The following is an 18,998-nucleotide window of genomic DNA, read 5'->3' as shown; positions in this document are numbered from 1 at the left end:
CCGGAGCACTCAGGAATTGGATGGTAGAAAGCACCCAATCTCCCTAATATTATGTTATCTGCGCCATGGATCCAATATCCCAGTCATGCAGGGAAACGTGCCCATTCGGCACCCATAAGGGCTAAGGCGACGCAGAAAGTATAATTCTCCTGGTGCCGAAACTCTGTGGGAAGTAAGTTAATCCCAAGATAAATTAAATATACTCGAGTAGTCGCATCTGTCTCTGTCAAAGGATGACCACCATCGTCGCGGACCTCTACCCGTCGTGATGGGTTCCAACATAACCAACCCTACCGGACTGGCCGTGGAAAGGGGCATCTGGGCTGCAGTTGCAATAGCTACCGTGATTCTCATTCTTCGCATCATCGCAAAGATCAAGATTCGTAACTTTCGCATTGACGATGTGTTGATGATCATAGCCTGGGTAAGCCGTCCTTTCCTTCCCACTCCCCGCACCAACCATGGGCCCTTTTGTCGCATCTCTGACCATCTGTGTTTCAGGCATTGACACTCGCATCCACGGTCATCTTGACGCTTTCTGTCCAAAATGGCTTCGGCACGAACCTCACCAAACTCCCATGGCATAACACCTCGCAGGTGCTGAAATACATCTCCTTCGAAGTCCTTCTTGTGACCCTCAGTACCGGCATAGCCCGCTCCTCGTTTGTCCTCTATCTGCTGGCTATCCTCGGTGGAAAGAAGAAGTATTGTGTCGCATTATGGATTGCCATGTTGCTGCAGCTCAGCGCCAACATCGTCTCTGCAGTGCTGCCACTCTCCATCTGCCGTAACGCCCGGATTCTGTGGGATCCGACCGTCAAGACAACATGTGGCAGTAGCGTCGCAGTGGTCAACTTCTCCTACTTTTCCTCATGTATGTCTTTCCCATCGACTGGCTACCTCATATGGAGTTTATGGCTAACGTTGGGTGTATCTAGCCGTCAATACCGCTACCGATCTGTTCCTGGCAGTGTTCCCCACCATCATTTTCTGGAATCTAAACCTGAAGATGCGGATCAAAATCAGTTTAATTATCCTACTCAGTCTTGGAATAGTGTCAGTATATCCATACTCAGAGACTCGTTGGCTTTTCAACTTACCTGAAGTAGTGCTATGGTCGCCTCGATCATCAAGACCACCAAACTGGACGAAGTCCCCAGCATCACCGACCTCGGTGCCGGCGGCGCAACCGAGCTGATCCGCTGGGGTTTTGCGGAGAATCTGATCATTATTATCACCTCCTCCGTGCCCTGCATCCGACCTCTGCTTATCTCGTCGGTGAGAAAGCTTTCCAGTGCGGCGCGGTCTCGCTCCTACGAACTCAGTGGTCCGTTCTCGGCTCAGAAGGGTACCGGGAAGAACGGCACCTCTCAGGCGCAGGAGCAGCCCAGTACGGACAATCGCGATGACTGCGACAGTATCGAGCAGATCCTCAAGGATAGTTACCACGCGGGGTCGACGATGGAGTCCGGGCGCGGGATCAAGAAGCAGGTTGAGATCTCGGTGGTGTCGAACCAAAAGACCAGCCGATGGGGTGGTGACCGGACTAGCCGCTCATAGCGGACATGTTTCTTTTGTTTTTTTTTTACTGTACGATTTCTACTGTTCGTTTTACTCTAGACAGCCAGATGCATGTTCACGAGTTACGCCAACTTGTCATGCTACATTAATGCCATATAATGAGGTCAGACATTTACTGTGTACTGTATATGCATTTGCGGAACCCGCCGAATCTCCGGACCCAAAGTTTCCCTCTGTATCTGCTATTTACCCTCTTCTCCAGAGATCTCTCCACAGTCCACACCTCTCTGTCGGGAGTGCGTGCTTCCTGTACCATCATCGGACGCCGGAGGAATTACTCAGTTGGGCAGGTTTTCCAAAGCCTGGACCCGTGCCTGTTTTTCTTCTTGTCGGTCGACCGACCGGACTGAGACATCAATACGGGCTCACGGTGAGCGAGAAAGCATGGCAAGCTATAGATATCCTTCTTCTCAATAGTTCGCTTGGCCGGCTGAACCATACTCATCCTTCATCGCTAAACGACTCAGTCCTCACCACATTAGGCAATCATCCGAACGTCGGAAAAGCGAGTCGCACACCTGTCTTAGCAGTGAACCGTGGTTCAAGAGAGCGGAAGTGGACCCGGCTTCAGCTGACTGGGTGTCGATGCCGCCTCCAGAGACTCCACCTATTTCTGTGAATCAAGGCAAGATCGTCCAATTTTTTGGGCCGGATCGGGAACGGTCAACCATGAGGCCCTTGCGGCCGCACTCATGGATGTGACTTGCTGATCCAAGTCCCTTATCTGGCATTTGCCGGGTGTGCCAGTGGTCGAAATCCTTCAGGGGAGTGAGAAAACCCCTGGATGAAAGCACCATAGTACTTGCTAGCTCGATGTCCACAAATTGCGAATTTTGGGGAGGAAAAGGGCGGTGGTGGTGGTTTTTAGTGCGTGCTCCGGTGTGGCGGCTGGATCGATCACAGGTGCACAGCACAGTAAACCCGGGCCTACTTTCAGCCTCTCATGTTGATCTAGGCATCAGAATGTCTTGAACTCTTACCATAACTCAAAATATGGACAATGATCTTGGTCGCTGCAACGGTTCGTTTCAAACGTCCACACTAACCTGCCACGTGTAGATCCTACCCATCCATTATGGGGAGGGAGTCCGTGGCCGCTTGAAAATCATGTCGATCACTAACCCAGTCCAGCGACTGATTCATTTGCGACTGCCCTGGCTATCAGCTGTGCTATGAACGACGTCAGGGCCCTGGGGTGATTGCCTGGTTAGGAAGAAACACCGTACAAGACCATGATGGTTGTATTTGCTCATGATTGATGTTAGCTTGGTCATTAACATTGGCCGTCAACATTGCACTGTTGTGCTAAGTGCGGTACAATGGGCGATCGTCATACAGTCTCAGGCATTTGTAAGGAACGCCTGAATAGAGGAATGATATCATTATAAGCAGAAGTCTGATCAGATAGCATGCAATCCAAAGCATGCGGTGTCTTTGAACCGAGGCATTGGGAGATTATACGTGAATGCTAGTAGGTTGGCTGGAAGGAGACTTGGCAATCTCTCCAGTTAGTTGGTGGTGGTGGTGGCGGACAGTAACTAACAGCTCCGCTTACTAAGCAATTGAAAGTGAATGACTAACTACTTAGTGCAAGCTGGCATAAGACGACAAGGCTTGCATATTAGAAAGTTATGCTTCGGGTTTATGCCTTAGGAAGGAACGGCTCAGTTACTCACGTGATTAGTATGTCACTGACATAACCAGCCGCTTACATCAGCCCATCACAGGACATGTGATAGAGAACTCGGCACTATACCCAGTCTGGCGATGAGGTGCGCGTCCAACCCTTTTGGGAAAGGAGGCATTTGCTCCGGCTCTCCTCCAGCACTGAACTGAGCTGGGCGCTGCCTTATCGTTCGCAAGTGAATAACAATGTATACGAACATCCTCTGGTCTCGCCAGACCTTGGAGACCTTTGGATACCACCAAATTAACGGTGCTGGACAGAATGCAACCGACGAGGGACCACCAGCGGCCCCGCTACGTCGAAGTAACCTTAAGTTCCCCCAAGTTAGGAGTTGGAGTGCATGCTGACTGGCTTGATCCCTCGTCGCTCAGTCCACCAATAGTCGCATCTTTCCCTCCCCGTCCGCTGTCGATCATCACAACATTTTGCGGGGGACCGATCCTAGCCCTTCGCCATGTGCGACATGTCGAGATCTCAGTGTACCCCTGCTGTCTCATCTAGAAGTCGGAGACTCTGTGGAAAGGAGGGCCAGAGAATTAGCGATGCGAAAAAGCAAATAAAGATCAGCTCTGGAACATAGAATCTAGCTTCACCGATATCCACAAACCCAGTCTCTATTTTCCGATTGCGAGAGCCCGGGCCGTGTCGTCACAGATGGCTAGCACGTCATCTGCACCAGCTGTTGCCCATCCGGAACCAACCATCATCGCAGAGTCGCAGACATCACAGCCTGATGTCCGGACTTGGCCGCTCCTCCTCCTCCGCTAGTGCTCCAGTCGAGCGCCCCCGCACGGGGGTTTATTGCCTGATGACCCTCTTTCATCGATATGTCAACAATCAACATAAGAAGATCTTCGCACGGACGCCGCATACTTGCCATCTGATTGCACACAGGCAAGGGGCCTACCTGCAGGCGCCACAGCTGACGGGATAGTCCATACTTGTTACATCCCGCCGAAGCTTACAGTTGCCGTGTAGCACGCGCAAGCGCGATCACGCAACAACAGGGATCTGCCAGCTGAGCCAACTAGACTTTGGTCTGATCGTCTTAAATATCAGTGCTGGCACTGACAGGTTATTTGGCTCTCTGTCCCCCTTGCTTCCCAAACTGGCTCCCACTGCTCGCAGCCCGCACCGAAAACGGTCGCTTTGAGGATCAGTCACAATGGGTCGGAAATTGGGTCTTTTCCGTGCTATCTACCTGGTGTCTGCCAGCTGCATGGGCTCATTTGCCTTCGCCTTTGACACCGGTGTCATCAGTATGCTACGTCTTTCAAGTGAATCGCTCTACGTACAACAACAGGCTGACTAGAAAATGGCCAGGCGGTGTTCTTACGCTGAACTCCTTTCAGAGTGACTTTGGGTATACCGCTGCTCAGAAAACATCCGTCAATTCCAATGCAGTTTCCATCCTACAGGCGGGCGCTTTTTTCGGCTGCTTCTTCACGACACCCATCGCATCCTTCCTAGGCCGCCGGCTCGGCCTCATCATCAGTTCCCTTGTCTTTACTGTCGGTACCATCTTACAGGTCGTCAATTCGCATACCCTAGGGACATTCTATGCTGGTCGAGTGATAGCTGGTCTCGGTATCGGCGCCGCAACGGTGCTGATCCCCGTGTATGCAGCTGAGATGTCTCCGAAGGACCTACGTGGCCGACTGGGTTCCTGTTTCCAGCTGTTTTTCGCCTTGGGAGTCATGGTCGCCTACTGGGTTACGTTTGCCGTGTCGAAAGACCAGCCATCCGCAACGAAACAATGGCAGATTGCATTGGGCTTGCAGCTTCTCCCCTCGTCCCTTCTCCTCTTCGGTATGTGCACGGTTAAGGAGAGCGCTCGATGGCTCGCGTCCAAGGGTAAAATCGATAAGGCTAGAGAGTCCCTGAAATGGGTCCGAGGCGGAGAAGAGACCGAGGAGCTCCAGCAAGAATTTGATGAGATTCTGGCAGGTATTGAGGAGGAAGCCCGAGTCAAGCAAGGCTTCAGCTTTCGGGAACTGCTGCTTCCCGCGAACCGCTACCGGCTGTTCATTGCCTTTACGATTCAGCTAGCGGCCCAACTTACCGGAAACACGTCCCTGGCGTACTATGCCACTCAGATCTTCTCCGCTGTGGGTGCAGGGAACTCCAGCAAGCTGGTGACTGGCTTCTTCGGGGTAGTTAAAGTGGTTGGTGTCTGTATCTTCCAGATTTTCGTCATGGATCGGATCGGTCGGCGGTGGCCGTTCATGGTTGGTGCTGCCGCAATGGGATCATTCATGCTCATCATTGCCTGCGTGCTGGCCACGCATCCGACCAGCTCCAGCGACACCGGAGGCGCCTCGCCCGCCGGGATTGCTATGATTATTATGACATATTGTGAAGCATTCAGTTACAACATGTCCTGGGGTCCTCTTCCCTGGTTGTACGTGGGAGAGATTTTCTCGAGTCGCACACGTGAAATCGGTGTGACTGTCGGCGCAGCGTCACAATGGCTCTTCAATTTCATGATGTCACAGGTTACTCCACATGCGATCGACAACATCGGATGGAGGATGTTTCTCATGTTTGCGATTTTCAACTACGCGATCGTCGTGTATTCATACATCTTCCTGAAGGAGGTGAGTCTTTGGCCAACCCTGCGTTAGTGGGAAAGTTTACTGACAAAGGAGCAGACTTCGAAGTACTCTCTCGAAGAAATGCAAGGCGTCTTTGGTGGGAGCGACCCTACTAGGGATGACAAACTTACGACCACTGAAACAGCAGACAAGACACATACCAGCGAAGTTGAAGACAATCAGGGGGCCAGCAATGCAACGCCGAAGGAGGGTTAATGAATATACTATTTGTGGAATAATGATAATGTGTGCATATAGAGACGAAGTGATGGGGCAATAGCATTGCACAGCCTACAACAATGGCTGCGGTCGTCTACCTACACAGTGACTCGATTGTAGCATCATACTCGAGAGCTCTTGTCCACACCGTCCAGCAAACTCCACAGCACCACACTAACCCTGTCATAAGCCGAGAATCCACTGATCTACCAGTCAGCAGCGGCTAAGCAGAAACTCACGCTGTCATCTTCCTGCCTAGAGCATAAACACCAACTGAACTCACTACCTGAAGCAACAACACCAACACAACAACCAAATGCCGCTGAACACTACTATATACTTTACGCAGCGTAAACGCTCACAGAGCGAATCAGCTACTCACTACTAAGAATCAAACGTAGACCAACCCCAAGCCTCAATACTATATAAAATCCATCCCCAGAGACTACCACGCCCGCGAATTATTACCAGAAATCATAGTATCCTGCATCACATCATCCATGATCCCACCACCATACACATCCCACGAGAAATCCAACAACTCCATCGCCGATTCCGGCTGAGGATCCATGAAAAACGACATGAAATCAGACGTAGCATTCGGCATATAGTACGGATCGGTCAAGACTGGAGCATCAGCAGCAGCAGCAGCACATGATGCATCATTCAAGGTTGACGGTAATGAAACCGTGGACATGTCTTGCGTGCCGTTATTAATGTTGTTATTGGGTGGCGGTAGCGACGACGCCGCCGATGATGATAATGAGCGACCAGTACCTCTCCGAGCGAAGCGCCGCACCGCAGCTCTAGTGATGGAATCAAGGACATCACGACTGCGCTTCACTTCAAGCCAGTATTCCCCGGTGGCGCTGAGGATGTCTGAAATGGATTTGAGTGCGTGGAGGGTGGCTTCCTCTGCTTCTTCTTGTCCTTCTTCGCCCATCCCACCGGGCGCCCAGATACAGTAAAATATCGTGATCGTGCACAGGAAGAGCGATTGCACGATCATCCGGGTATACTGCAACATATTGGTCGCATATAACTGGTGATAGAGTCGTGTGCATTCCAATGCCGAATCAAAGCATAACTTGATCAGGGGCCTTGAGGGATATGGGAACTGTGGGCTGGGGCGGACGATCAACATCACTAGCTCGTGGTATTTGATCTCGAGGAGACTGTTGAGGTGGTAGTATGCTGGATTTTCTGGAGGATGGTGAGGGATGGCTGCTTTCCATTGGTGTAGACGGTGGAGGATGTCTTGTTGCCAGTGTTTGGGGTCGGTGATACTGGGTTGGGTGTATGGCGGGGAGTTTCGGTCGACGCAGTATAAGACGCATTTTATTTCGGCGTTGAAGCGGGCGAGTTTGAACAGGTGGATTGCGCTGGACATGTCTGTGGGAGTTGTGGATGGTTGAGTCGGGATCGGTTGGTCTGGGTGTAAGTCCTCGTCGTTGAGGTCGTGTGGTAACTGGAATGATTGTTAGCGTCGTGTTCTTTTGGAGGAATGCTGTGGGAGGGATACTCGTAAATCGCATTGCTCATCCATAATACCGATCGCTCTACCAAGTGAGGTGCACAGGTACCGATCCATGGTATACACGCACCAGAAGACCCGGGTGCGCATCTCTCGATCGAACTCAGTGAAGGCGGTCGTGCCTTGAACATTGCGATGCAGACCAAGTTCCAACACATGGGCCAGACATTGATAATGCAAGGTCCACAGGCTGATCGTCGATGATGGATTGTGGAAAGTGTACATTTGCAACAGCAGCATGCACTGTACGCCGCGCACCGACGATTTCTGGAAAATGGTGTCTAGATGGACCATTGCAGAAGTGCAGTATCCTTCTGCAGAGAGTAACACTTTCAATTGTCGGGATCGTATCGTGGCCCCGATGGCCAGGACCATGTAGATCTGGAATTGGTCGACGGGCAGGAGTCCGACACCATTGTAGGCCTTTTGTAGAAGGTCCAGGTGAGATGGTCTGTGTAGAAAGGGGAATTGCCCATGGACTGCTTCGAAATACCCCTGTGTCAACCATTGGGCCTGTTTTAGATCAGATGGCAGGCCTTTGGGCTGAATATCGAGAAGCTCGGCAGGGACGAAGTTGGCATCCCCCGGAGGAGGCACTAATCCTCGTTCCAGCTCGGCCTTTCGCCCAAGGCCGGTCAGCACAAATCTGGTGAAAAATAGCCCACTAGACGGGCCTAAGTAACGTAGATCCGCCTCTGGGTTGATCGAGATCATTCCGAGTTGATCGGTGATATCACGGGCTGGACCCCAGTCATCTTTATCGTTTCTCGCTTGGGAAGGACGTGCATCGGAGCCACGCTGACAATCCAAGCGAACACTTTTCTCAGGCTCCTCCGATTTGTGGAGGTCAAAAGATGGCAGATGCTCCCGAATAATAGACTCTAGCCATTCAATTCGCGCCTCTAGCTCATCGACATAACTGAACTGATACTTTAGTATATTGCTTACAAACCGGGCGATAAGCTCACTTTCGGGAAATGTCACGGAACGAAACTCCTTCGACGCAGTCCACATGGGCTCGTTGACAGCCCCCACAGACGGGAGTCACTCCGTCGCACTGGCACCTGTTAGTCAACTTAGTCCAACTAACTACTGCGAGAGATCTTGAAAAGATAAGGATTCAGCCTCACGCGGATTTTCCGTTTTTGACAGCGCGCACATGCGGTCATTATCCGGCCTCGGGGAGCCACCCGACGTCGGGCATGCCGGGCTGGAAGTGCTTTTTCCCTCTGCATCGTACTCAGGAATACTTTGAGATTTAGTAGTGAAGTGATTCAGAGGGGTTGAATGATGGAAGATTGGTATAGACATGATATTGTTGGTGACGATTGTCCGATGGCATCTGGGAAATCAGGCAGTGATTAGTCAGCTATCTGGGTGGGATAGAGCCTCGATCAATAACTAGTCATCGATAAGATTAGGATTCTTCACTGTTCCCAACATGCATATTTTTCTTGGCTGACCGGTAGATCTACATTCTTTGGAAAATCCCGAATTATCTCATTGTCCGTCAGACAACAGACGGTGGCAAGACAACAAGACGGACGAAAAGGCCGCGAATCCATTGCAGGCGGAGACGGAGAATAAACTCCGCGACGGAGAATCCCTCCGCAACCACTAAATAACTAGTAGATAAGTAGAAGGGCAAACAGGTATATAAACAACCAGATATTCCTCCTTCCCTCCATCTTTTCTTTATGTATCTTCTTCTACAATATCATCATCTTACGTACTTTCTTGCTAAACGAAAATGTCTTTGACCTACGATGTCTTTCGCGGCTCGCCCGAGGGCAAGATCATCACCGATCAAGTCACCAGCGACCTCGGATACAATGAAGTCTTCATTGAGACTCTCGCATCCGGTGTCTGTGGAACAGACGAACACTACCTGAAGTCGAACCAAGTCCTCGGCCATGAGGGAGTGGGCATCATCAAGGCCGTGGGGCCCGGTGTGCGCACGGTGAAAGTCGGTGACCGCGTGGGATTTGGGTATACTCATGGGATTTGCGCGCGATGCGATAACTGCGCGAAAGGTAAGATGATACATTACACTAAAACTTGGTTATATGATGATATGTGTATGTGTGCAATACACTAACAAATCTTGCTATGAACAGATATGGACCAATACTGCCGCGAAAAGAAACAATACGGCGTGAACGACTTCAACAACGGCAGCTTCAGCTACGGCGCCATCTGGGACGCCAACTGCGTATTCCCCATCCCGGACTCCATCGAAACAGCCGATGCGGCACCCCTGATGTGTGCAGGGGCGACGGTGTGGACCGTTCTGACCCGGTTTGACATGCGTCCAGGGGACCGGGTCGGGATCCAGGGTGTAGGTGGTCTCGGCCATCTGGCGATCAAGCTGGCTGCTGCGATGGGTTACCATGTCGTTGTGCTCTCCAGCTCGGAGGCCAAGAGACAGGAAGCGATGGAATACGGCGCGTCGGAGTATCATGTCTTTCGAGAGGAAAACTCTCCTCAATCGTTCAAGCCTTTGAAGCATCTTTTGCTCTGTGGGAATGCGGGTGTGAAGTATTCTTCGTGAGTTGCTCTGTCTTTTTCCCTCTGCCCGTCCGGTAGTACTGCAGGTGTAAAGGGGATAATGTGACTGACTATATATGGTGTGAACAGTATCCTACCGCTCATGGATAGTCCTAGTGCTATTTATCCGTTGAGTGTGACCTTTGAGCCCTCGCCGATCTCTACGTTGGAGCTGGTTCTCAAGGGCTGCAAGGTTCAAGGATCCATGGTGGCTTCCCGGCAAAGTACGCAGGCGCTTTTGGAGTTTGCGGCGGTGAAGCAAATTCGTCCGACTATCATGACGTTTCCTTTCACCACTGCTGGTATCGAAGAGGCGATGGACCAGTTGAGGAATGGAAAGGTGCGTTATAGGGCCGTGCTGGTTCGGGAGACATAGATAGTCATGATCGTTTTTCTATATGTTTTGAAAATTATAGTATAGTACTTCATGTAACAATATCGATATAACTTACTGGAAAACTCATGTTCGCGGAAATTTCTTGTCTCTCTAGTCTTACGGGAAATATATCTGTGGGAGCGACTTGGATATAGTGTATAAAAGTCGGTTAAAAAGACTTCGGGCTTCTACTACTATTAGACTGATGTCCTGATTAGATATCATCATACATTGAGAGCTGAGTGCTATCGTGGCTGCTAGGGCCTGAAGATAAGGTTTAACCCGTCAGTTTTGGTAGGTAGATTCAGGGTGATATCCTTTCACATGTAAAGACAATGCGAGCTCGCTCTTGGCACACTCTTTCTCAGACCTCATTGTCGCCATCATTATCATTATCATCATTGTCGTCGTCAACTTCGTCGTCATCGTCATCGTCATCATCATCAATATCATCACTGATATCCCCAGACTCCTCAGTTTCGTCATGATCATAGGAACCACCCATATCATCTTGGCCAACATGATAGACGTTACCGCCCGATTCATTAGGCACTAAAGCCTCGGATGCAGCTGCTGGGTCTTCTTCGCCGTTATCAGCAAACTCAGGCCCTACCTCGTTCCAGTCCTCGTCGGAGCCATGGGTGGGATGAGAGTCGGGCAGTGAGGAATAACATCGGAAGCAGAGGTCATAGTCGTAGCAGTATTTGCATTCATAGTAGATTCCGATAACGAACTGACAACGAATTAGCAGCAGCAGTGGAAGGGAAGGAAGAAAGGGCCGAATGGGGAAAGAGTTCGCTCAAATCTCACCAATCGGCAGCTGTCACATGTTATTCTGTTACCCCTATCGAAACCTTTGCGTGATTGATGGAATCCGTCGACCCAGCGTTTCTTTTTGCCCGACATTTTTACTGAACGTTCGTGTGACGCTGGAGAAAGAAGACCCAGAACTTCCTCAGAGACACCCACAAACCGCCCCAATTTGAGCGGCGACCATTCCTGGTACCGTGTGTGGAAACGCGCCCAAATATCGGCACTGCCATGCTCGATCAGATACCGAATGACCCGAGGATTGGCCTGCGGGTTCATTAACGCCCAGTAAACTGGCGTCCAGCCCCCTTTATCCGCTCGGCTCAGTTCCCTTTCGTGGTAGAGACTGGCCACGCGATGGAATAGGTCCCAATCCCCAATGGATGCGGCGTAATGTACGGGAGTTTTGCCCATTATATCTGTTGGAGGATCTCCTCCGTCCTCTGTGAGCTTCAGAGAAAAGGAAAGAAGAATATCCAGGGCCTTTGTGACGGGAAGTGAACATGCTAGATGCAGGATTCTGTGGCCGGCCGCATCCTCCACATTAGGATCGGCGCCCTTTTCTAAAAGATATCGCAGCTGTTCATCATAGCCGAAGGCACAGGCAGCAAGGAGGGGGTATTCGTAGGGTCCGCCCTGGCCATTGATATTGTCGCCGAGGGTCTCGACGAGATATTGGATGAGCTCCTGACTTGGGTCTGTATAGAAGTTTAATGCTGCGCCAAGAAGAGAGCCTCGGTGAGATTCAGCCCATCAAATGCCCGCCCCACCATTAACCAGTGCTTTGGTGGAGGCCAGATCTTGGTCTACACACGCCTCATGCAAGACACTACTATGTTCACCGACAAGGATGTTAGGGTCGGCGCCTTTCTTCAGCAGATACCGGATAACAGCAGCGTTTCCAGCCGCACTGCGCTCTGCAATGGCGTAGCACCTTTGTTGTTGCGTATATGCACATCCGCACCGACATCGACGAGTCGCCTGATAATGGATTTGGGGGTGCCGGATGTTCATGGTACTGTCTGTTCTTCATAGGTAATCCAGTACTGATTAGAGAGCTATATAGAACTTGGGGAAGTGTGAGGCAAAGGCGAAGCGGTTTGAGACGCGCATCAACACGCCTGTGCCTTCAATGCAGCCCGATCCAACCGAACAGGGCCAGGACGGACTTGACCAAAATGAAGGCAGATCAATAGGAAACAATAATGAGCTCGAGATTGTGCATATACCGGACTGGCACCCCGGCGTTGGTCAAAGTACATCGACTGCGGGACTCGCGAGTGTCGATCCGGCCAAACCCACCGCACACAAGTGGCTCGCAGCTATCGCAGCATTTACAGGAGAGTTTAAGGCGATCATGCACAACATGCGGAAGAAACGCCTCCAGAATAAGGACAACGAAGTCCGGGTGGCGTTGATCGACGATGGCGTGCACTTCACCGGCCAAGAGTTCCGGGGCAAGCTTATCAACGGCAAGAGCTTTGGCTACGAACATGATCGGGGGACATTACGTGAGAAGCAAATGGTATGTTTCAGATACCGGCCATGGCACCACGATGGCCTGCTTGATTCTCCAAGTGTGCCCTTTTGCAAAGATATATCCGATCAAGCTCGACACCGTGACCAATCCACATAGTGGAACGGTGGAAATTAAGACGGAATCCGCCATCCGTGTACGTTTCTCGCAGCCCCCTAGTACTCTGATAGTGCATGCTAGTTCTAATCCTTAATATCCCGAACTAGGCAATCGATGCTGCCGTGGACCAAGGAGTCGACATTATTTCCATGTCGTGGACAGTAGATGTGCCTCAGGAGCCGGCGCGGACGGCGTTCGACAAGGCTCTAAGCAGCGCCGCGGCGAAAAAGATCTTAATGTTCTGCTCTTCCTCAGACAATGGGCGCTTCACGGAAGCGCACTACCCCTCCGCCTGGAGCCAGAGCAAGCTCATTCGCATCGGCGCCTGTATGGCGAATGGTTCTCCTTATGACTGGGTCAATCCCGAGAAGATTGATTTCCTGTTGCCAGGCGTGGAGGTGGTCCTGCAGAACACCGCTGCCAGCGTATACAAGTGGAGCGGGTCGGCAGATGACAAGCACGCTGAGACAGTGTCCTCGGTCTCCACCGCACTGGCTGCAGGACTTGCAGCTTTAGTGTTCTGCCTGGTGAAAATTGGCGTGCAATATGCCACGGAAACGCATCAGAGTGACGGGCTCGATGCCAACGACCTGGAGCGGCTGCGCGATATCACCGTCCTCAAGCACGCGTTCCGGAATCTAGGAGGTATCAGTGGGGGCGCTAATGACAAGTTTATTGAAATTTGGGAGGCATTGGATATTACCTGTTATGTTCTGCGGACGCATCGCGGCGCGAGCGATGCGGATGTCACCGAAGCTCGGCGGGCGATTCACATGCTGGGGCGCAATTTGATTCCTAAAGCTTGAATTCTATTGCCTTTATATCAGACATTATGGGAAACGGGCCTATTAAAGCTCTAATGGTCACCTAGTCTCCCTAGCGATCACAAATAAGCAGTCCCTCAATCCCTCAACACGAGGGCACTTGACCACGTTAAAACCCAGCTACCTACCCAATCTCTACAGAAGTTCTATTAAATTATTGCTTCTGGAACTATGCTATCAACTTTAGAGGATAGATAGCTTTTTCGAATCTGTACGTTTTACTCCTAGTAATCAACTAGAATATTTCTGACTTCTCTTATCTATCTACAGTCTAGAGATAGGAGCCTCTAACCTCAGAGAACCTTTGATTATGATTACGCAAATATACTGTAATTGGGGAGAAGAACTTAACAAAAAGAAAAGACCAGTTATGAACTACATGTAAGAAATAATATGTCTGTAGACTGAATTACAAGGTAAGCAAGATATAGAGCAGTAATACCCTGTCTTACCACAAGGGTGGGAACTTTTACATACAAACTTGAGGTCGCGAAACTGATCAAAATCAAATCAGAAGGCGTAGTTTATGACGCCCCCTTTTTTAACTAGGATTTGGCGGATATGATGAGATGTTTACTTCTTCCTTCCTTTCTCTCTTCACATCGTTAAAATGCTACTACTAGTCCGATCAGACTGCTAAAGAAAACGGAGGGAATAAAGGAAATAGATAAAAGTCTGATGTATTTAGATAAAATTACGAGAAAAGATACATCTACTGCTCCAGCAGCATATCAGCCACCGCTTCACCAAAAGCATACATCGGAGCCTGGTAATGACCCGTCAATGGCGCCGGAAGCACACTAGCATCGCAAACCCGGAGGTTCTGAACTCCCTTCACCCGACACTGCGTATCCACCACGGTGCCCATGGCCGCCGTACCTGCATTCTGGAAAAAGCTACTCCCCACGATCTGCACGCGACGGTCGAGTTCCGCATCACTGCAGGCACTCGTGAGGGGCTGATGGCCCGGCGGCGGGGTCTCGCCCTCGATCACTTCCTTGGCCGACTCCGTTTCCATCACGCGCAAGGCGACGCGCATCCCCGCGCGGATGGCGGCCCGATCGGTCTCGGTGTCGAGATATCGCGGGTCCAGGACGGGATCTGCCGTGGGATCGGTATTCGCGAGCGTGACACGGCCGCGACTGGTGGGGAGGAGAAGAACCACGGGGCTGCTGATGTGGTTGCCGTCCATGGGGACCCGGAATTCGGAACCACCACCCGCGATGGGCGCGTAGGCGACCATCACTTCGACATTGCCGCGGGGTTCCTGGAGGTAGGGGTCTGCTGGGTCGATGTTGTCTGCTTGGGCGGCCTTGATGAGCTCGGCGTGGGGGGTAGGGACGGTGGCCACCCATTCGATGGGGTTGCCATGCCGGAACTCGGGCTTGTTGAAAAGGGGGGAGCCCAGGGCGTATCCTTTCTCTGGGTTTCGGAGCTTCCAGAAGAAGGTGGCTGAGATTTTATCGTGGTAGTTTTCGCCGACAGGGAGATCGGCGATGACGGGGATGTTGTGCTGTGCGAGGTGCTGCTGGGGTCCAATGCCGGAGAGCATCAGCAATTGCGGTGTTTTGAGCGCACCGCACGTCACGAGGACTTCTTTCGTGGCCGTGTATTGAGTGCCATCGGTCAGCGTGATGCCGGTCGCGGTCTTGGAGTCGTCGATATCCACCCGAGCGATGACGGAGTTCGTCAGCACGGTGGCTTTGGAGAGATCGTAGGCCTTGCTGGCGGGTTGTCGCAGCGCGTCCTTCCAGTTCTCCGTGAAGGGTCCAAAGCCAAGAGGATTGCCCCCGTTGGTGTCCGGATTGTATTCGAGACCCGCCGTCGCCATGGCCTGGCGAATGTGTTCCCGCAGCGGGTAGATGCGAGCCGCGGCCGTGGTGGAAATCGGCCCACTGAAGCCGTACTTCTCCGGGCTGCCGGTCGGATCGTGGTGCGTCTGTGTCTTCTTGAAGGACTGGAGCATATTCGCATAATTCCAGCGCTCGTCTCCCACGGTCTTCGCCCAGGAGTCATAGTCGACGGAGTGACCTCGCGTCCACAGCCCGTAGTTAATGCCACTCGAGCCTGACAGGAGTTTGCCCACGTAGTTGGGAACGGAGCGATTGCCCAGACCGGCCTGCTTGGCGGTCATCAAGTTGTATTCCCAGTCCGTGCCATGGAGATGCGGTGCCGCGACCGGACTCATGATCTTGTCGTTGTAGTCCTCGGGACCCGCCTCGACGACCAGGACGCTGTGGCCCGCCTGGGAGAGGCGACTGGCGAGCACACATCCCACGGTACCACCTCCACAAATAATGTATTCGTAGGTCTTGCTCATCGTGTCAATTTGATGGACTGTCACTCTCAAGAGAAGTAGTAGACGGTATATTGTTATCGTGTAGAATGAGCGATATGAGCGATATTCACAAACTCTCACTTGAGACAAGTAAGATTTTATATCTTTTCTTGAATCAAATGTACCGATTGGCGGGGTTCTGATGGCATGGTTCGGAAGGGTATGGGATCTAGTGAGTGAGTCTATTTCCTTTGTCCGAAAATTGGCCCCCAAATGAGAGGGGAGACTAACCTTTGGAATGTCTTACGATCCTAGTCTGTGGATGTCGGTGGATGTAACTATTCCCAAGGCTATACTCCATAGATGTTCTTCGGTGGGTCCACTCGATCGGCGCACGTTCAAAAACTTCAACGCTGGGAAGTCCAACGGCATAGCCTCTGATCCTCAAGAAACCACCCCGGTTGAGGTCTAGAATTGGCGGAATGACTCTCCGACCAACTGTGAGGGATTAACAAACTGCAGTCAGCTTCGTGCATGGCCCCCAACTTCATCCACGTCCCTGCATGACTGTGATTGGCGTGACAACGTGGACAGTCACTCCCGTGGCGGTCGGCAGAAGGCAGGCATCCCTTCCCCTCTTCATGATAAGCACTAGTATGGAGTTACGGTCATACATTTCAGCTGGTAAGTGTAAGTAATCTATTTCAACTTCTTCACGGTAAGAATAGTACTACTCCGTATATTCCTTCATCCTTCCGGCTCCTTCAACACGGTCGGTCCTCTTCTGAGATTCATCACCCACAAATGCGCCGGTGTGCATCGACTCTAAGATGAGTACAACGATTCTAGGGATAAAAAGCCTGCCCTCCCCCGCCCCTAACATACATCTGTGAGGAAAATACAAGACGAAACCTTGTCAATAGAGGATGATGATATAGTGTGATCCGCGCCCGGCGGAGTACAGTGGTCACAGCCAGCCCTCTCTTGGCCCCCACCACCGTGATTGATTGATTGGGGGCATTGGCCCCATCACCCTTCTGCATAAGCATCAACCATGTGCAGAAAGGAAGGGCAGACGATCTTCTTAAAGTCTCACCCAGCGTTGACTGGCTAGCGTGACTTTCTGCAGTCCAACTTCCCCCGGCGCCAGGCAACTTATCTCACATCAGGTCTGGGATTTTGTGACTCTTCCTTCTGCCGGGGACAACTCCCCGCTGTGGTGGTATACCTCTGGAGAGAAACACGAAAATGAGCTCGTCTTCGTCGCTGGGATCTGATTCCAGTGCGACTCGTGTGCCGATCATTATTGGAGTATGTACCACGATGGTGGTTTTGGCCATTACCGCAACCGCTCTTCGCATCTGGGCGCGCGTTATGACGAATGTCAAGTTGTGGTGGGATGATTGGTTATGCATCGTGGGACTGGTATGCTGGCTTCCTCCTCCCCCCGACCTGAATAAATCATTCGACTTGTTCCACGAGAAGCTAATACAAAGATCTTTCTTCCGTACAGCCATTTGCAATCTTGCCTTCCATCTTCGACTTCGTCCAGATCAATAATGGCTTCGGCCGACCCATGGCGACCGTGGCAGCGGACAAGTTGATTACATACAACCTATTCCTGTATATTCTGATGCTGTTCTATAATCTGGGACTGGCTTTCTTCAAGCTGTCGTGTCTGGCACTATACATCCGCATGTTTGGCGTCCATCGATGGATCCGCCACATGAGTTACATCGTCGGCGTGATGGTCATTGCCTGGGTTTTGGCCAACGAATTAGTCCTGGCGTTTCGATGCCATCCCATCGATCTGGCGTGGACGGGAACGGCAGAGCAGCAGGCAAAGTCCTGCGTCTCGCAGTCGAACATCTTTATCGCGCAGTCGGCGCCGACAATCTTCTTCGATCTGCTGATTCTTATCATGCCCATTCGAGTCGTCTGGGGTCTGCAATTGCAATCGGCTCAGAAGATTGGTGCCATCCTGGTGTTTTCCCTGGGCTTGCTGGTGACCGTCATCAGTATGGTCCGCCTCGCCGATACTCTTCACACGTCCGACACCGACTTGACCTGTACGTTCTTGGATTTCCTCAAACTTGATTGCGCCAGAAGAAGATACTGACCTTCGGATACAGACGATTACGTCGAACTAGGGATGTGGTCTGCCGTCGAGCCGGTGACGGGCTTGATCTGCTGTTCTCTCATGACTTATGGCCCGTTTATCAAGAAACTTCGCCAATTGGGCAAAGGCTACATCAAAAGCAAGTCCAGCCACTACCGGGAGTCGCGCTCTTCCAATTCCTTTGCCCCGCACAACAAACTTACCGGGCATCGATCCGCCGAGTATGATCAGTCCGACCTTGAATTAACGTTTTGCTCATTCAGCGAAGGCCCCCTCGGGAGTAAGAGCGATCCCTTTCGGAAGACACAGGACGGTGCAATAAACATCACGCACGAATTTCAAGTACGACGAGACTAAGCTGCTGCCAAGCGCTGGAGGATAGCATATCTCGAGAGACTGGAAATGTAATATTACCTTTTATAAATTACGGCGTATTGGATGGTTATTCAGTTCATGCTTCTTACACCGACTTCTAGTTATGCTGGAAATCACGGTTTCTCACGTAAGCACGCCATTTCATCCGGTCTGCAACCACCACCACAACAACCATGACCTGACACGATATTTCATGTTTGTATTCGTCCAAGCTCATGGACCGACGGAGTAAAAAGAAGCCAAAGATTCCTTGCATCTAGCGCACTATCCACGTGGAGCTACCGTATATGTTCCAAGTCGTCTCCCAGGTAAGTACATTCAATCTGGGAATGTGGAATTAGCCGCAATGGTGATCGAGATAGATTGAATGGTGTCATTTGAAAGCAAGTCTTCAGGTCGTTGGAATTTCCCACGTGCT

The 18,998-nt window shown here is 51.3% G+C and overlaps 8 protein-coding genes across 8 annotated transcripts; 5 read left to right on the top strand and 3 right to left on the bottom strand.

Moving 5' to 3' along the window:
• Window positions 1–249: 249 nt before the first annotated feature.
• Window positions 250–1,682, top strand: ASPBRDRAFT_166938 (uncharacterized protein). The gene is made up of 4 exons (XM_067619598.1): window positions 250–424; window positions 502–874; window positions 939–1,056; window positions 1,110–1,682. Exons 1-4 carry the CDS (start codon window positions 269–271, stop codon window positions 1,558–1,560), a joined length of 1,098 nt encoding a protein of 365 aa, XP_067485020.1. The 5' UTR covers window positions 250–268; the 3' UTR covers window positions 1,561–1,682.
• Window positions 1,683–4,433: 2,751 nt separating this feature from the next.
• Window positions 4,434–6,078, top strand: ASPBRDRAFT_50605 (putative MFS sugar transporter; the record flags this gene model as incomplete). Its single annotated transcript, XM_067626573.1, has 3 exons — window positions 4,434–4,527; window positions 4,592–5,865; window positions 5,920–6,078. 3 exons carry the CDS (start codon window positions 4,434–4,436, stop codon window positions 6,076–6,078), a joined length of 1,527 nt encoding a protein of 508 aa, XP_067485019.1.
• A 448-nt stretch (window positions 6,079–6,526) lies between these two features.
• On the bottom strand, window positions 6,527–8,784 carry ASPBRDRAFT_114274 (uncharacterized protein; the record flags this gene model as incomplete). Its single annotated transcript, XM_067616808.1, has 4 exons — window positions 6,527–7,549; window positions 7,604–8,534; window positions 8,584–8,672; window positions 8,746–8,784. 4 exons carry the CDS (start codon window positions 8,782–8,784, stop codon window positions 6,527–6,529), a joined length of 2,082 nt encoding a protein of 693 aa, XP_067485018.1.
• A 295-nt stretch (window positions 8,785–9,079) lies between these two features.
• Window positions 9,080–10,677, top strand: ASPBRDRAFT_71090 (NAD(P)-dependent alcohol dehydrogenase). Its single transcript, XM_067629106.1, has 3 exons — window positions 9,080–9,648; window positions 9,733–10,162; window positions 10,253–10,677. Exons 1-3 carry the CDS (start codon window positions 9,366–9,368, stop codon window positions 10,536–10,538), a joined length of 999 nt encoding a protein of 332 aa, XP_067485017.1. The 5' UTR covers window positions 9,080–9,365; the 3' UTR covers window positions 10,539–10,677.
• A 110-nt stretch (window positions 10,678–10,787) lies between these two features.
• On the bottom strand, window positions 10,788–12,169 carry ASPBRDRAFT_61272 (uncharacterized protein; the record flags this gene model as incomplete). The annotated part of the gene is made up of 3 exons (XM_067628293.1): window positions 10,788–11,271; window positions 11,349–12,046; window positions 12,163–12,169. 3 exons carry the CDS (start codon window positions 12,167–12,169, stop codon window positions 10,903–10,905), a joined length of 1,074 nt encoding a protein of 357 aa, XP_067485016.1. The 3' UTR covers window positions 10,788–10,902.
• A 106-nt stretch (window positions 12,170–12,275) lies between these two features.
• ASPBRDRAFT_248543 (uncharacterized protein) lies at window positions 12,276–13,828 on the top strand. The gene is made up of 2 exons (XM_067622098.1): window positions 12,276–13,021; window positions 13,092–13,828. Exons 1-2 carry the CDS (start codon window positions 12,773–12,775, stop codon window positions 13,788–13,790), a joined length of 948 nt encoding a protein of 315 aa, XP_067485015.1. The 5' UTR covers window positions 12,276–12,772; the 3' UTR covers window positions 13,791–13,828.
• A 640-nt stretch (window positions 13,829–14,468) lies between these two features.
• Window positions 14,469–16,425, bottom strand: ASPBRDRAFT_37016 (GMC family oxidoreductase). Its single transcript, XM_067623631.1, has 2 exons — window positions 16,378–16,425; window positions 14,469–16,315 (listed from the first exon to the last, which is right to left on the bottom strand). The coding sequence occupies exon 2, from the start codon at window positions 16,126–16,128 to the stop codon at window positions 14,521–14,523; it is 1,608 nt and encodes a 535-aa protein (XP_067485014.1). The 5' UTR covers window positions 16,129–16,315; window positions 16,378–16,425; the 3' UTR covers window positions 14,469–14,520.
• A 436-nt stretch (window positions 16,426–16,861) lies between these two features.
• ASPBRDRAFT_37015 (uncharacterized protein) lies at window positions 16,862–18,743 on the top strand. The gene is made up of 3 exons (XM_067623630.1): window positions 16,862–17,511; window positions 17,600–18,155; window positions 18,219–18,743. The coding sequence occupies exons 1-3, from the start codon at window positions 17,335–17,337 to the stop codon at window positions 18,560–18,562; spliced, it is 1,077 nt and encodes a 358-aa protein (XP_067485013.1). The 5' UTR covers window positions 16,862–17,334; the 3' UTR covers window positions 18,563–18,743.
• The last annotated feature ends 255 nt before the right edge of the window (window positions 18,744–18,998 follow it).

Source organism: Aspergillus brasiliensis (assembly GCF_001889945.1).
Source record: "Aspergillus brasiliensis CBS 101740 unplaced genomic scaffold ASPBRscaffold_1, whole genome shotgun sequence".
Lineage (NCBI taxonomy): Eukaryota > Fungi > Ascomycota > Eurotiomycetes > Eurotiales > Aspergillaceae > Aspergillus > Aspergillus brasiliensis.
The sequence above is the reverse complement of the archived record's forward strand: the minus strand, read 5'-3'. Positions and strand labels throughout refer to the sequence as shown.